This window comes from Protomyctophum parallelum (genome assembly GCF_964188405.1).
Source record: "Protomyctophum parallelum genome assembly, chromosome: 15".
In the NCBI taxonomy this organism is placed as follows: domain Eukaryota; kingdom Metazoa; phylum Chordata; class Actinopteri; order Myctophiformes; family Myctophidae; genus Protomyctophum; species Protomyctophum parallelum.
In genome coordinates this window covers 33,794,778-33,810,724 of record NC_139710.1, presented here as the reverse complement: position 1 = coordinate 33,810,724, position 15,947 = coordinate 33,794,778, and the positions used below count along the sequence as shown (strand labels likewise).

Sequence of the window (15,947 nt, the reverse complement as noted above, 5' to 3'; positions counted from 1 at the left end):
TCTATTTGTACGTCTCTAAATGTTTTGATGAATTGAACAAGGTGGACCCTCTTGTAAACAAGTGTAATGCTTTATTGGGTCGTCCACTCACAGTTAACAGTCTTTGTATTGAGTTGTGCTTGAAATGTACTGTAATTCTGCAAACTGTTAATACATATTTCAATCAATCAATCAATCGAATGTATGCTGTGTATGTAGGCTAATGTGTATACACATGATGGACAGAATTATGCACACATCATAGATTCATAACATTTGGGCGCGTTCGGAAATAGCGCACTGAGCGCACTGTGCAATGCAAACTAATAGGCGAGTGCGCTCCCGGTGCGCATTTCCGAACGCACCCAATTGTGAGCGCCGCCCCGCCCCATAACAACTGAACAGATCTCTCATTGGCTGTAAACCCGGAAGGACAAGAATTTTCGTACGCTACAGCTTTGTTGTAGTCGAGCGCGCCAAAGTTATTTCCCGGGAAGCTGCTGCAGTTCTGCACCGCATGAAAACAAACAGCACTTCAACTCTGATCAAATTCAACAATATAAACATAACTCTTTGACAACTACCTTCACAGACAGACACGAGTCATCATGACGGAGTCTAACAGCAGTACCACAAACCCGCTGAAAGCCAGGAACCTGCCCTGGTGAGTCAGTGAGGAGGGGGATCATTATGTTAGCATCGTGCTATATAGCTGCACAGAGCTCAGTGCCTGTCTGTCTATGCCTGGATAGTATACTACATTTAGCATGTAGTATGTAGCATGTAGTTCACAAGCGTGATGGCTTGTGAACATATTGCAGGTTGTTGCATGATGCTGCCACACAGAACCCGCGACCTGCTGTTCGATTGTAGATGTTTTCCTGACAAGAGACACCCGTTGCACTAGGAGTAGTAGTAGGAGTAGAACGCCCTGCCAACAGTCATTAAGACATTCGACTGATCCCTTGACTCCTTCAAAACCGCTCTCAAAGGGTACCTATACGGATGGCTGCAATTCGAAACTGGCCACCGTAAAATCTGAATCCCCCCACACTCCCTTGACCCCCTCACTGTATATGTTTCTTTTCCCTTTTTATGTCCTGTTCTGTTCTTTGACTATGTAGAAGTGTCTATTTGTACGTCTCTAAATGTTTTGATGAATTGAACAAGGTGGACCCTGTTGTAAACAAGTGTAATGCTTAATTGTGCTCCCACTCACAGTTAACAGTCTTTGTATTGAGTTGTGCTTGAAATGTACTGTAATTCTGCAAACTGTTAATAGAATACATATTTCAATCAATCAATCAATCAGTAGTAATGCTTTACATGTACTGTGGGAACTGAAGCCTGGTTACTGCTCAGTGCTCTGATCCAGTCTACTCTAGAGCAGTGGTTCCCAAACCTTTTCATGTAAAGGACCCCCAAACTGACACTAATTAGCCCTGCGGACCCCCATTTGAAGAGATATGCCAGGGACCCCCATAAGAGATGATTTGTTTGAAGCATGAGTTCAAGTCCGATGCTCTCCCCTTGTCCCCCATATATGGGGACTAGGTTGGCGGAGGGTGTGTAGAGCCCAGGATCACATTAGATAATTGACACGGGGGTGAAAAATGGGTTACAAAATCGTGGGATAAAAAATATATTAAAGAAGAGAAGATTTTTACGGTTCTAGCAGTGATTCTCAACCCGTTTAATTTCAAGGACCCAGAGTTTGACATGCATTAGTATGGACCCCCGTTTAATGGCATTTTTTATCTCTGGGACCCCCAATTTATATTGTAAAATGTTAATTTAACTCTGAGTGTACTACAAATGGTTGGTTGGTTCCATTTGTACACTCAGAGTTACAGACCCATAATGGTCCATTTGGTTCCAAACTATAATTTAGCTGGGGACCCCCTGGACCTCCCTCAAGGACCCCTTGGGGTCCCCACTGCTCTAGAGGGCGAGCCACCTACTATATCCGGTCATTTGCACACATCACACTCATGATCCCCCAGTCGTTAACGTGTCCGCTCTAGACCGGATCCATCGGTTCTGTCCCGGTCGCTCTACTTTGCTGTCACTTTATTGGTGTCTCTGTCGCTGCATCACAGGGTTGAGAAGTACAGACCACAGAAACTGGACGATCTGATCTCCCACCAAGACATTCTAAGCACCAGTAAGTAACACACTACACATCATTACTGTAATACAGTAACACACTACACATCATTACTGTAATACAGTAACACACTACACATCATTACTGTAATACAGTAACACACTACACATCATTACTGTAATACAGTAACACACTACACATCATTACTGTAATACAGTAACACACTACACATCATTACTGTAATACAGTAACACACTACACATCATTACTGTAATACAGTAACACACTACACATCATTACTGTAATACAGTAACACACTACACATCATTACTGTAATACAGTAACACACTACACATCATTACTGTAATACAGTAACACACTACACATCATTACTGTAATACAGTAACACACTACACATCATTACTGTAATACAGTAACACACTACACATCATTACTGTAATACAGTAACACACTACACATCATTACTGTAATACAGTAACACACTACACATCATTACTGTAATACAGTAACACACTACACATCATTACTGTAATACAGTAACACACTACACATCATTACTGTAATACAGTAACACACTACACATCATTACTGTAATACAGTAACACACTACACATCATTACTGTAATACAGTAACACACTACACATCATTACTGTAATACAGTAACACACTACACATCACATCATTACTGTAATACAGTAACACACTACACATCATTACTGTAATACAGTAACACACTACACATCATTACTGTAATACAGTAACACACTACACATCATTACTGTAATACAGTAACACACTACACATCATTACTGTAATACAGTAACACACTACACATCATTACTGTAATACAGTAACACACTACACATCATTACTGTAATACAGTAATACACTACACATCATTACTGTAATACAGTAACACACTACACATCATTACTGTAATACAGTAACACACTACACATCATTACTGTAATACAGTAACACACTACACATCATTACTGTAATACAGTAACACACTACACATCATTACTGTAATACAGTAACACACTACACATCATTACTGTAATACAGTAATACACTACATACACATCATTACTGTAATACAGTAACACACTACACATCATTACTGTAATACAGTAACACACTACACATCATTACTGTAATACAGTAACACACTACACATCATTACTGTAATACAGTAACACACTACACATCATTACTGTAATACAGTGCTACTCGAGACAAATGGAATTCGTCATTTTCTTTGTTTTGAACAAGATTGTAGTATAATAATAATAATAAACTTTATTTGTATAGCACTTTTCATACATAAAATGCAGCTCAAAGTGCTTCACAGGGCAGGACACAAAAATAAAATACAATAAAACACAAGTAGTTAAAATGATAGAACAATAGCAGAGAACAAAACCGAATATAAGAACATAAAATAAATAAAAACACATAAAATAAATAAATAAAACTCAACTAAAAGCAAGGGTGAAGAGGTGAGTCTTGAGTTGAGATTTAAAAATGTCTACAGATGGTGCGTGTCTGAGCTCGAATGGAAGTTTATTCCAGGCTGTTGGGCCATAGAAGCAAAAAGCTGCCTCACCGTACTTTTTTGTGCACATACCTTTAGGTATAGTATTGTTTGCCGAGATAAAGTGATATGGCCTGAGTATTAACTACTTACTTATTTACATACAAGAGCGTCCACCTTGTTCAAATCGTAAAAATATTTAGAGACGTACAAATAGACACTTCTATATAGCCAAAAAGAACAGAACAGGAATTAATCATAAAGGTAAAAGAAATGTATAAAGTGAGGGGAAAAAGGGGTGGGTGGTGGGGGGGGGATTCCGATTTTTGCCTGACTGCATATATTTTTACGACACTCTGACTCTGCATATTCTAGAGACCATCGAGACATTTTCCTTAAATTAACTGCTCTTGATTCTTTCCCCCGGCCCCAGTCCAGAAATTCATCAGTGAGGACAGGCTTCCCCACCTCTTGTTCTACGGACCCCCTGGTACCGGGAAAACGTCCACCATCCTGGCCTGTGCCAAGCAACTCTATAAGGAGAAAGAGTTCACCTCTATGGTGTTGGAGGTAACTAACCACTTTCTACAAGTTTACTGTTTGGACTGTCCAAATGGTATGGATCAATAATAGCTATAAGTGACACCTTTTTAACCCATTTAGATCTCAGGATGATTCTACAAATGTCTTCTAAATCATGACAGTTTTCTGAAAAATCTCAAGTTTCTATGTCAGTCAGTCGTTTTTAAACATTTTCACGTCATGGACCCCCAAAAATATATGTAATTGGCCGCCGACCCCCATCTGAAAATATGTTGTTCCAGGGACCCCCCCCCAGAAGCAAATATTTGAGTTCAAAACGTTCATTGTGAAAGAATATATATTCAAAGATTTGTGCCACATTTTCACGATTTTTCAAAAATAGCAGACCTACAAGCTCGTAGCGCGGCACTCGGTGCCGCGCTATGAGCTTGTAGATATGCTATTCTTCCACGGCTAAAGCATAACAATGCTTAAAACACCAAAAGGGGTTCCCGCCCAGAATGTGTTAAGGGCCTTTATTTACATTTTGCTCCTTTTTGTGTTGTAGCTAAATGCCTCAGACGACCGAGGTATCGATGTCGTACGAGGTCCCATCCTGAATTTCGCCAGCACCAGAACCATCTTCAAGTAAGACCGCTCTTTCCTGATATTGTCAGAACCGCACTGTGCATCCGTTAAAGTCTCAACTTGCAGGGTGGTGTTAGATTTGCAGATAGGACATGGGTTTAAGTGACCTTTGCAAAGAGACAAAAAAAACCCAATCAAGAATATCCAGCCAGTAACAGTAATATTATGGGCCACTTCAGAGGTTTACATGTGTGCACTCTTAAAAGTGGATATATTGGATTGGCAGTTGCATTACCTGTACGTGTACCCACACATTCTTGGTCAAAACATCAGTAATTTAGTTGGCCGGGCAAGGACTAGGCCAGGGATCGGCTCCATGGGATCCATGTGATTCTGGGTCGGGCCGCTCTATAGTTAAAAAGTAGTCCAAGTCACCATTAAACCCATTTAGACCTGAGGCCAATTCTAAATCTTAACAGTTTTCTGAAATGCCTGTATCAGTGGTGCTCAATATTTCATGTCGAGGACCCCTAGAATTATGTATTTAGCCGCCGACCCCCATCTGAAAATATGTTTTTCCAGGAACACCCCCATATAAGCAAAAGATTTAAAGAATATATATTTGAGGCACATTTTCACAATGTTTAAAAAATAGCAGACCTACAAGCTCATAGTGCGGCACCGAGTGCCACGCTATAAGCTTGTAGGTCTGCTATTTTTCCACGGCTAAAGCATAACAATGCTTAAAACACCAAAAGGGTGCCCAGGCCGTAGCGTAACGGTCTGGGCACCGGACTGGTAATCCAGTCGCAGTGTGCCGCGGGTTCGACTCCCGGACCCGACACGGCCTTTACTGCATGTCATCCCCCCATCTCTCTCCCGTTTCCTGTCAGCATACTGTCTGTCCCTTCAAAAATCAATAAAAGGCGTAAGCCGCAAAAAAAATATCTTAAAAAAATAAAAATAAAATAAAACACCAAAAGGGGTTCCCGAACTTCCCGCACAGAATGGGTTAAAACGAGTTGCTCCCGGTCTCTTCTTCCCCTTGTCCTCCAGGAAGGGCTTCAAGTTGGTGATACTGGACGAAGCCGATGCCATGACCCAGGATGCCCAGAATGCATTGCGGCGAGGTAATTAAGCCATCTGCTTGGCCCGGGCCTCACCCACTGTGTAGCACATGTTTCTATGTCAGTCGTTGTCAAACATTTTCATTTCAAGGACCTCCAAAAAATAATTGGCCATCGACCCGCATCTGAAAATGTGTTATTCCAGCAGGGACCTCACCGGAAGCAAAGATTTGAGTTAAAAGCCATTGAACCTGTTAAAAACAAAGTCCCAGTGTGAAGTACACACACATGTTATTGATTAATTGTGCTTTGCATTTGTGGCAAATTATGGCTGGATTATTATGATGTAAATTCAGGTAATGGATGTTTCCACTAAAAAAAGCTTTTTTATTTTTATCTCTCAAAGCTACACAGAAATGTAAAATGATATTATTATGCAATGCAATCAGATTATATAACTGTCAGTTCAGATGTTTTTTTTTACCAAGCTCAGCCAGCCAATCGGGTCTCAGGCAGGGAAGGATTTCCAAATATTGTGCTGTGATTGATTGTTGTGGACTGACAGACCGTCTGTCAATCGTCTTGTCTAACAAGCTGTCCAGTAATAACACATTTTGGACTGAGTCGATAAAAAAAAAGGCTTCTGAATTCTAACATTTTTCTGTCATGTTTCTGTCAGTGGTGCTCAACCTTTTTCATGTCAAGGACCTCCATAATTATCTCTATTGGGCCACAGACCCCCATCTCAAAATATGTAGTTCCAGTCCCCCAGAAGCCAAAATATTTTTAGTTAAAAATGTTCGCTCTGAAATATATATTCAAAGATTTGCGTCACATTTTCACAACTTTTCAAAAATAGCAGACCTACAAGCTCGTAGCGCGCCACTCGGTGGCGTGCCATGAGCTTGTAGATCTGCTATTTCTCAATAGCTAAAGCATAACACAAAATGGGCTAAATGGACGATTACTAAAAGTGTCTCTAAACTGCTAATATTCCTCTCCCCTCCGGGCAGTGATTGAGAAGTTCACGGAGAACACCCGCTTCTGTCTCATCTGTAACTACCTGTCCAAGATCATCCCGGCGCTGCAGTCGCGCTGCACCCGCTTCCGCTTCGGGCCCCTCTCTCAGGACCAGATGATCCCCAGGCTGGAGTACGTCGTCCAGGAGGAGAGGTGGGTGTGTGTGTGCAGTGATTTAACCCATTCTGACCTGAAATCAGATTCATACGAGGTTTCCACTGGACACACACTGGTCTGATTAACCCATTCTGACCTCAGATCAGATTGTAAAAATGTCAGTCGTTCTTCGATTTTTCAATAGCTAAAGCATAACATGCTTTAGCAAGACAGCCATGCGACAAGGTTGTGTGATGAAACCATGTGACTCCCATTGGAAATGCATTGAGAGGCCTGGGCCGTGGCTCAGCGGTCCAGGCACCTTGGCTGGCAACCCAGTCTGGCAGTGTGCCGCGGGTTCGACTCCCGATCCCGACGGCCTTTACTGCATGTCACTCCCCCATTTCCTGTCAGCCTAATGTCTGTCCCTCTATAAAAAAATAAAGGTGAAAGCCGCAAAAAACCCCATAAAAAACATATAAAAACAAAGGAAATGCATTGAGACACAGGACACAAGTGTGTCTTAGGTGTGAGTGAGGCCTTAGGTGAGTATATACTTGTTACATATTACTATAATTTGTGAGGGCCAAATGCCGCCACAGGTGTAGAATGTTTTTGAACACAAAATGTCTCTTCTGGCACAAGCCCTTTTTAAATGTGGCTCCTTCCATTTGGGTGTCCTTGGCACAAAAATGTTGGTGAACCCCACTTAGAAGGAGATTTGTAGCATAAATGGATCAGATCTTGACTGAAAAATGTAAATCCTATGTCTAACCCCCCCCCCCCCCCCTCCCTTTTCAGTATTGATGTAAGTCCAGACGGAATGAAGGCCGTTGTGACCTTATCCTCAGGAGACATGAGACGATCACTCAACATCCTGCAGGTACCAGTGTTTTTGGCAGCAAGTTTTAGTTTTAGTCCTAGTCTCTTGAATAGTTTTCATTTAGTTTCTGTAACATTTTAGTCACCTGGAATGTTTTAGTGTTTAGTCTAGTTTTAGACGACTAAATGTCATAAGATTTTAGTCGACTAAATCGACAGTTGATTTAGTTGAACAAAATGTATTTTGGCGGGCCTTGATGCCATCGTAATGACTCACAAGCGTTGTGAGCTTGTAGATCGTCTATTCAGCATGCAACCAATTGTAAAATAACTTAGGTGCTATTTACACGAGGATGGTGTTCATATAAAACGTCAAAATAAAGTATCGTTTGCTGCTGTCATTTAGACGAGAACCGTGTTCTCAGGAGGTGAAAACGCAACAAAGTGAAACCGCCTCCCAGAGTGGAAATCTTTGAGAACGCAGTTTCCTATGGTCTCCATATAAACAGGCAAAACGGTGAATCCGCAAAACTTATGACATCATGGCTCACATTGGCTCACAGCGCATATGTTTATTACATTGATGCAGAGCAATATCATTATGATATAATGGAGTTCCTGAACAAGCCTCCCTCCTCGCCTACAAAGTGATGCTTATCAGCGATGTTGAATGTAAAACCATGATGTAAATAAAAAGCCTTGTGATAGACGGCAGCCGCGGCAGCAGCGTTTATTTAATAAATATATATCATCCCGTGGCACGCCCAGAGCAGTGTTGCGCCGCTTGCGTCTTCTTCTTGTACTTGGGTGACCAGCTGTCTATTTGACAGCCCGTTATCGCCACCTAGCGACAGTATAGCATAATAGCACATTATATCATAACGTGTGCGTTCTCGTGTAAAGGGTAAGAAAAAATGAGAACGCAACGGGACTTTGACGTGTTATATGGAGATGGTCGCCGTCTAAAAGAGGCCTTAGTGGATCTCTTGTCCATAGTGCCTTCCTAACATTTTAGACTAGTTTTTATTTGTTGACGAAATTGTCAGTATATTTAGTTTTCATTTAGTTTCCATGTAGTTTTCGTCAGTGAAAAATGGTAGTGTCGACGAACATGTTTCGTCTTGGATTTAGTCGACGAAAACAACACTGCTGCAGGTACGATGATGCTTTCTGACCCCAGAACAGATCCTGGGCGGCGCAACGTCATTATTACCACTATATGTTACGGCTTCCAGATGTTTTTTTTCCTGGGAGAAAAAAAAAGTCTGGGTCCGAGTCCACTTCAATCCGGCATAGAGTAGCGTAAACGTCGCTCACTCTCTGCTGATTCCTGATCGTCTGCACCTTTGTTAAATTGACGTACACACTCCTCTCTCTCTCTCTCTCTGTCTGTCGCTCTAATTAATTCTGTACACTTTTGGGGAAAAAGTTCTAATTATAATAATACCTGATGATCATGTTGTAGAGTGGAAAAAAATCGTGGCACTCCATCTTTAACTTTTAAAGTAATGGTTTAACTTTTAAAGTAATGGTTTAAATTGGACACAAGGTTTCCACCACCTTGTATATGTCACCTTGTTATGTTACCATTCTGACGTGCGTTACGGTGTGATTTCAGAGCACCAGCATGGCCTATGGGAAGGTGACCGAGGACACAGTGTACACGTGCACGGGGCACCCACTCCGCTCGGACATCGCTAACATCCTGGACTGGTCTCTGAACAAAGACTTCACCTCGGCCTACAACTGTATCCTCTTACACCATCTGTGTTTTGGCAGCACTTTTTTTTTTTAGTCAGTCTCTTGAATAGCTTTCATTTAAGTTTTAGTCACATTTTGGTCACCTGGAATGTTAAATTTTTAGTAGTATAGTCGACTAAATCTACAGTTGATTTAGTCGACTAAAATGTATTTTGGCGGGCCTTGATGCCATCATAATGACTGATTTTACATGTGAGTCCCCAGCAAAATTAATATAGCATCACAATCATTTTAACCACTTAATCCATTTATTGCGAACGCAGTGAGCCACTTACTATGACAGCAGGGGCTGAGTGTCTGTGTGTGTGTGTGTGTCACGCTGTGTGGTGTCACGCTGTTACACCACCGGCCCGCCACCAGAGGGCGCAGCTGTGGCACGCACGCACGCACACACACACACACACACACAGGGCGCAGCTGTAGCACACACACACACACACAACCACACACACACGAGCTGCGTTCGCTTCACGCGTTTGCGCGTCTTACTTGTATGCTGGCTATATATCTACGAGCTTGTACATACAATAATTAGCCTATATCTACAAGCTCCATTAGCAGGCAGCAGCATGTTTTGTCTAAATTGTCCATGGCCAACAAATGTAGCTACATTTGCAAACAGTGCTGTTGACCATGTTGTTACATGGTCCATATAACATGTGTGCACCAACAGACAATGCCAATATGCTATATTAATATTAGAACGTTTTAAAGACAGATTAATTATTGACGACAATGCAACCTGTGGGTCCAACGTCACTGAAAACTTTCATAATAGCAATTAAATTAATTAATTTACTCACGAGTGCTGGAATCGTGAAATGGAGGATGTAAGAACACACTTTTGTTGCATTAGAGCAGGGTAAATATGAAGTTTTGTGCCAAGGTCTTGTTTATATTCCTCTTACATAGGCTGTATGTATGTTATTGTCGCAACAACACACGTTGGTCGGTCTGAGTGAGGGGGGCCTTCCTGAGTGAGGGGGCTACTGACGGCGTCGCTTACTCGCTTCCCCTCTGTCAGAGGAGGAAGCGACGCGCAGCCGTCGGGAACCCCCCAAACAGACTGCTCCCTCTCCTCCCGAAAAGTGCGAAAACTGCTACAGAAACTGTCAGACGAGAAGACCAAAAACACTAGTGGGGGTTCTTATGTTGCGTTATATTTTTCGAAAGAAGCAACAGCTGTACCTATAGTCTCGTACCAGGCCCTGCAAGCTTCGGGCCCTGGCGCTTAAGCTCCACCTAGTTCCATTGTTAGTCCGGCTCTGCTCAAATGGAGAATTTAATCTAAGTTTGTCAAAATGGGTCTCTGTATGTATATTTACCCACTGTCCACCAGGGGGTGACTTGAGTCCTTTGGGCATGGTGAATTCTGGCACATTTTAGTTCATTTCAACAAGAAGGCAATTTGGTGTGCTTAAAGGGAAACGTAATATTAAAAAGGACATTTTAATTCAGTCAAAACAAAGAAAATAAGTTAAACCATTTAGAACTGGGCTCGATTTTACAAAATGTCTTCTAAATCCTGACAGTTTTCTTGAAAAAACCCATGTTTCTGTATCAGTGGTGCTCAAACATTTTCATGCCAAAGGACCCCCAGAATTATCTGTATTTGCCCGTGGACCCCCATCTGAAAATATGTTGTTCCAGGGACCCCCCCCCCCCTATGTCAGTCGAAGAACGACTGACATAGAAACATAGCTTTTTCAGAAAACTGTCAGGATGTAGAAGACATTTTTAGAATCTGATCTCAGGTCAGAATTAAAACACCAAAAGGGGTTCTCCTTAACGTTGTTTCTAACCAGCCATCCTTGAGCTGAAGACCCTGAAAGGTCTGGCCCTGCATGACATCCTCACGGAGGTCCACCTGCTCATACACAGAGGTGCACGCACGCACACACACACACACACACACACACACACACACACACACACACACACACACACACACACACACGAGACATCCTCACGGAGCTCTCTCTCTCTCTCTCTCTCTCTCTCTCACTCACTCACTCACTCACTCACTCTCACACTCACACTCTCTCTCACACACACACTCTCACACACTCTCACAGTATTCTGATATTAACCTGTGGGCCACATGTGGTCAGTTGCCCATGTATGAAATACATAACAATCTGGGGCTGGTTGCCATGGAAACAGGTTTGAGAAGCACCGCTCCATGCAGCCATACGGTGCAGATGGTCCCATCCCATAGCTGGCAGTAACCGAAGCTGACAGTTGTTCCACCAGGCCTTGTGTGTGAATCCATCTGCGTTCCCGTTGCCCGGGAGACCCCGCCGGGGGTTGCTATGGCTACCATGCCGACTGCCTCGTTGTAGGGGGAGTAGCTTGGTTCCCAGCACTAACGTATGCAAGCACAATGAGGACATTTACAGCAAAAGTTAACCCACAAGGCCAATTTTACAAAATGTCTTCTAAGTTCTAAATTCCAACGGTTTTATGGAAAACGTATGTTCTAGTATGTTCAGTGGTTCTCAACCTATTTCATGTAAAGCACCCCAAAAAACACAAGGCACAAAGTGATGTATGTAAAAATATACCATGCAAAAAGGGAGAGAAAAACAAAAGGAGAGATTACCATTTCCAGTGCAATGTATGGCCAATTATAGAATGTAACGGTCATAGTGTGCAGTATAGTGTAAGTCCTTGTCTATTCAGTTAACAGTTTACCTACAGTGTTGTACATTGTTCCAGTCATTTCTTTTACACATTTTCTCCAAATAAAATGTAAACATAACTAAACTTACGTGAATAATTGGAACAATGTTAGCTAAACATTACATGGTTTAGTGATGTACACTGGAATTTCAATATTTCTTCTCTAGGGGATGGACTATACTGTATTTGTGTTGCCTTTAAAAAATATATCAATCTGTGCTTTGAAATGGATACAGATAGGACGACAACATAGCTGACAATACATGTTTGTGTATTACCTGCTGTCTACACAAACCACATTATGTTTTGGGGAAATTGCTGAAGGCTACATTGAGCTGTCTAAAACCTTATTTTGTTGTTTTATTTGTGTTGTTGCAGTGGACTTTCTGTCTAAAACCTTATTTTGTTTTATTTGTGTTGTTCCAGTGGACTTTCCTGCTGCTATTCGGATGGGACTGCTCATCAAGTTGGCCGATATAGAGTAAGTGATGTGTGCGCAGTAGGGCATTAAGCAACTAGTCGACTATTCAGCTAGTCGACTAGTAAATCCACTAGTCGACTTTTTGTAGGCCTCAAGATCAGGTAGTCAAGATTATAGTTATAGTCACCAATGTACTACACATTTATTTCCAAACCCCCCCCCCCCCCCCCCCCCAAAACAATTATCATTTATTTATTTTACATAATAGGTAGTTAAACAACTAGTCGACTAGTAAACTAGGCAACTAGTCAACTAGTAAAAAATGACTAGAAGTGAATGCCCTAGTGCTGGAGCACACGAATGAGAGAGAGAATCCTCAATCATACAAATATGTTGTTCCAGAAGCAAAGATTTGAGTTAAAAACGTTCGCTCTGAAAGAATATACAGTATATTCAAAGATGTACTGTGGACGTGTGTACACGTTGTCCTAGCACCATACTGTACTCCTTGCTCTTTCGCACGTGCACGTTGTCGTTCACTTCCCCGTTCACAAAGAAAGGCTCGGCTTGTGTAATCTAAGGAGCTCTCCGTGGTTTTGACCAGATGGACACACTAAAGCTCTTCATTTCTGACTTCAACATGCCTCTCGTTCAAAATACGAAGCGAGCGATCATCAGTGGCTTTTATCGGAATCTTAGCGAGGTATTTTTTTATCCTGAAGGGGGTGGTGGGGGGCTTACAGAGTAAAACCGGCCATATCTTCCCGGCACCCCAAGCTTCTATTTTGACAGAAATCCTGGCACTGATTGTGTTTAAGGGAACCAGGTTGATTGTGCAGTACTTAGTTTAGACAGTTTTCGGTTTAGACTAGTCATTGGTTAGACCAGTCATTAGTCCTACAACTACAACCTATCTCAAACCATCACTCTAAACCTAACCTCCCACGGGGCAGCACACCTAAACCTAACCTTAACCCATGTCTAACCAATGACTAGTCTAAACCTAACCTCCCACGGGGCAGCACACCTGGGTGCAGTACTTAGTTTAGACAGTATTTGGTTTAGACTAGTCATTGGTTAGACCAGTCATTAGTCCTATTACAACTACAACCTATCTCAAACCCTCCACCTAAACCTAACCTCCCACGGGGCAGCACACCTAAACCTAACCTTAACCCATGTCTAACCAATGACTAGTCTAAACTAAGTATGCACCCCGCACACCTAAACCTAACCTTAACCCATGTCTAACCAATGACTAGTCTAAACTAAGTATGCACCCCGGTTACACCATGTGTTTTTTTTATTTTTGTTTGTCCTCAGACACAGACTGGCATCAGGAACCAACGAAAAGATCCAGCTGAGCTCCATGGTGGCGGCGTTCCAGGCAGTGCGAGACATGGTGGTCAACGAGGCTGCGTAAACAAAAGAACAATGACAACCATTTTGTTTCCGGTTCACTTTGGTATCTATTAGAAGAAAAAGACCAGGATATTGTTACACGCAGTCAGAACGTGGGGGTTCCTCCTTATTGCCCACCATGTGTATAATGTCAATTTCGACTCATTTTTGAATGAAAACAATTTGATCAATGAACATTCGTCTTTGATCATCAGAGCCCCCCTTTTTGATAGGATGTGGTCGTTCACTGGAGAATCCTGCAATATCCCTTCTGGGGGTATAATTTACACTCACCTCTGCTGGATCTTACAAGCTTACAAGCTACAGCTTATAGATCCAATCGTAAGCAAGCTTAATGCTGCATTCACATCATGGAATCAGGCCAAGCAGTCGACGGCAAACCGGATGACATTTTAGTGGACGGGGGAGCAGGACGGTAACAGGACGGCACAGCAGCCAGAACCGGCAGACTGCATCAATGTTAACATATGTAATCTTTGGCCGTCTTGCTGCTTGCCTGATTCCATGTGAACGCAGCATGAAGCTCCCTGAACACTGCTGCGTTTTTTCGGATTTTTGCTGCGTTTTTCCTGTCGGTTTTCCGAAAAACGCTTCCAGTGTGCAAAACCACCTTTATAGTCAGATTGGTGGGAGAAAGGAAACAAATGTTGCTTGTGATGGAGGATGTATTTTATCTCTGAATCATACTGATCATTCAGAACACATGAATGCTAACGTGAAATGGAGATTCATAGCAGCCCTGATTGATGGATGGCACACTATATCATCCAGTGATTGGCTCTGGGTTAAATCTTTACGCGTAAATGTTACAGAAGAGGCGAGTGTACAGTATGTAAAACAGCTGGTTGAGAATGCACTTCAACATGACGTCGTCTGTCCTCTCACCATTGTTCTAAAAGGTCTTGTGTACACTGTACAGACAGTGATTTGGGTTTTTGAATAATCTTGTTTAATTAAAAAGAAATCACACCCGTGTGAAGTTAAGGGAGCTCTCTTATCATTATGAACAACAGAATTTGTGATTGGTTCGTTAGCCGATTTGCTCGTCTACATATGACGTACATTTTCCCTTCGTTGTCAACGCCATTTTATGTTTGTTGCCACAAATGTAGGTCATATTTGGCGGACATTTGACCTAATTTCTCCTTTCATTGTCAATAGCGAATATTGAGAAAGGTGTATATGAGGGGCTAGCGCCCTTCAAAAAATTGTCAGTATATTTAGTCCTAGTCATCATAGCTTAGTTTTCATTTAATTTTCCTCAGTGGAAAAACGTAGTCGACGAAAACAGCACTGCAGCACACAAAACACTTGATTTGAAATATATTTATTATATTTATATTATATTTACACAATAAATAATATAAAATTGTAGTAAACAACACAAGTTAGATATGTGATAAGTGGTGAAGATTTAAGCACGGTGCGGTCAGCTTTTTGAGCAGTGCAATTTAATATATCCCTTACTGTAGGAATGCTCTTTAATCTAACATACATATCAGTAGAATTCTTGTGCTAAGACATTATTACACTCTGAAAACTCCCTTTTACACTCCATTACAAAATACGCATTTTGTTATGAAAATGTGTACAACAATCCATGAATTGTAAACCCTTTTGAAATTTATTGCGAGATTGCACAAACTTTTGTTAAGTTATTGCGAGATTGCACATGTTTGTGTTAACGGACGTCCTATCTTAATACGTAAATTGTGCAGCATACGACTTCCCGTGGCGATTATCGTCGCACGACGACAAGTGTAAAGCCCAAACTACACCAAAGGCAAGGAGTTGAATTGGTGTGGTTGACATTCAAAAAAAGAAAAAAAAAACGCTGTCCCGACCCGACCCTTTGTCGTGGTTTGGGTTATAGAGCGTCGCAGTCCCGCCCCTTTCATGAC

General features: G+C 41.9%; 1 protein-coding gene across 1 annotated transcript; it reads left to right on the top strand.

Moving 5' to 3' along the window:
* The first annotated feature begins 450 nt into the window (after positions 1-450).
* Positions 451-15,035, top strand: rfc5 (replication factor C (activator 1) 5). Its single transcript, XM_083784367.1, has 11 exons — positions 451-643; positions 2,079-2,143; positions 4,079-4,215; positions 4,736-4,815; positions 5,812-5,885; positions 6,836-6,995; positions 7,740-7,821; positions 9,379-9,508; positions 11,327-11,404; positions 12,630-12,684; positions 13,948-15,035. Exons 1-11 carry the CDS (start codon positions 588-590, stop codon positions 14,045-14,047), a joined length of 1,017 nt encoding a protein of 338 aa, XP_083640493.1. The 5' UTR covers positions 451-587; the 3' UTR covers positions 14,048-15,035.
* Positions 15,036-15,947: the final 912 nt, after the last annotated feature.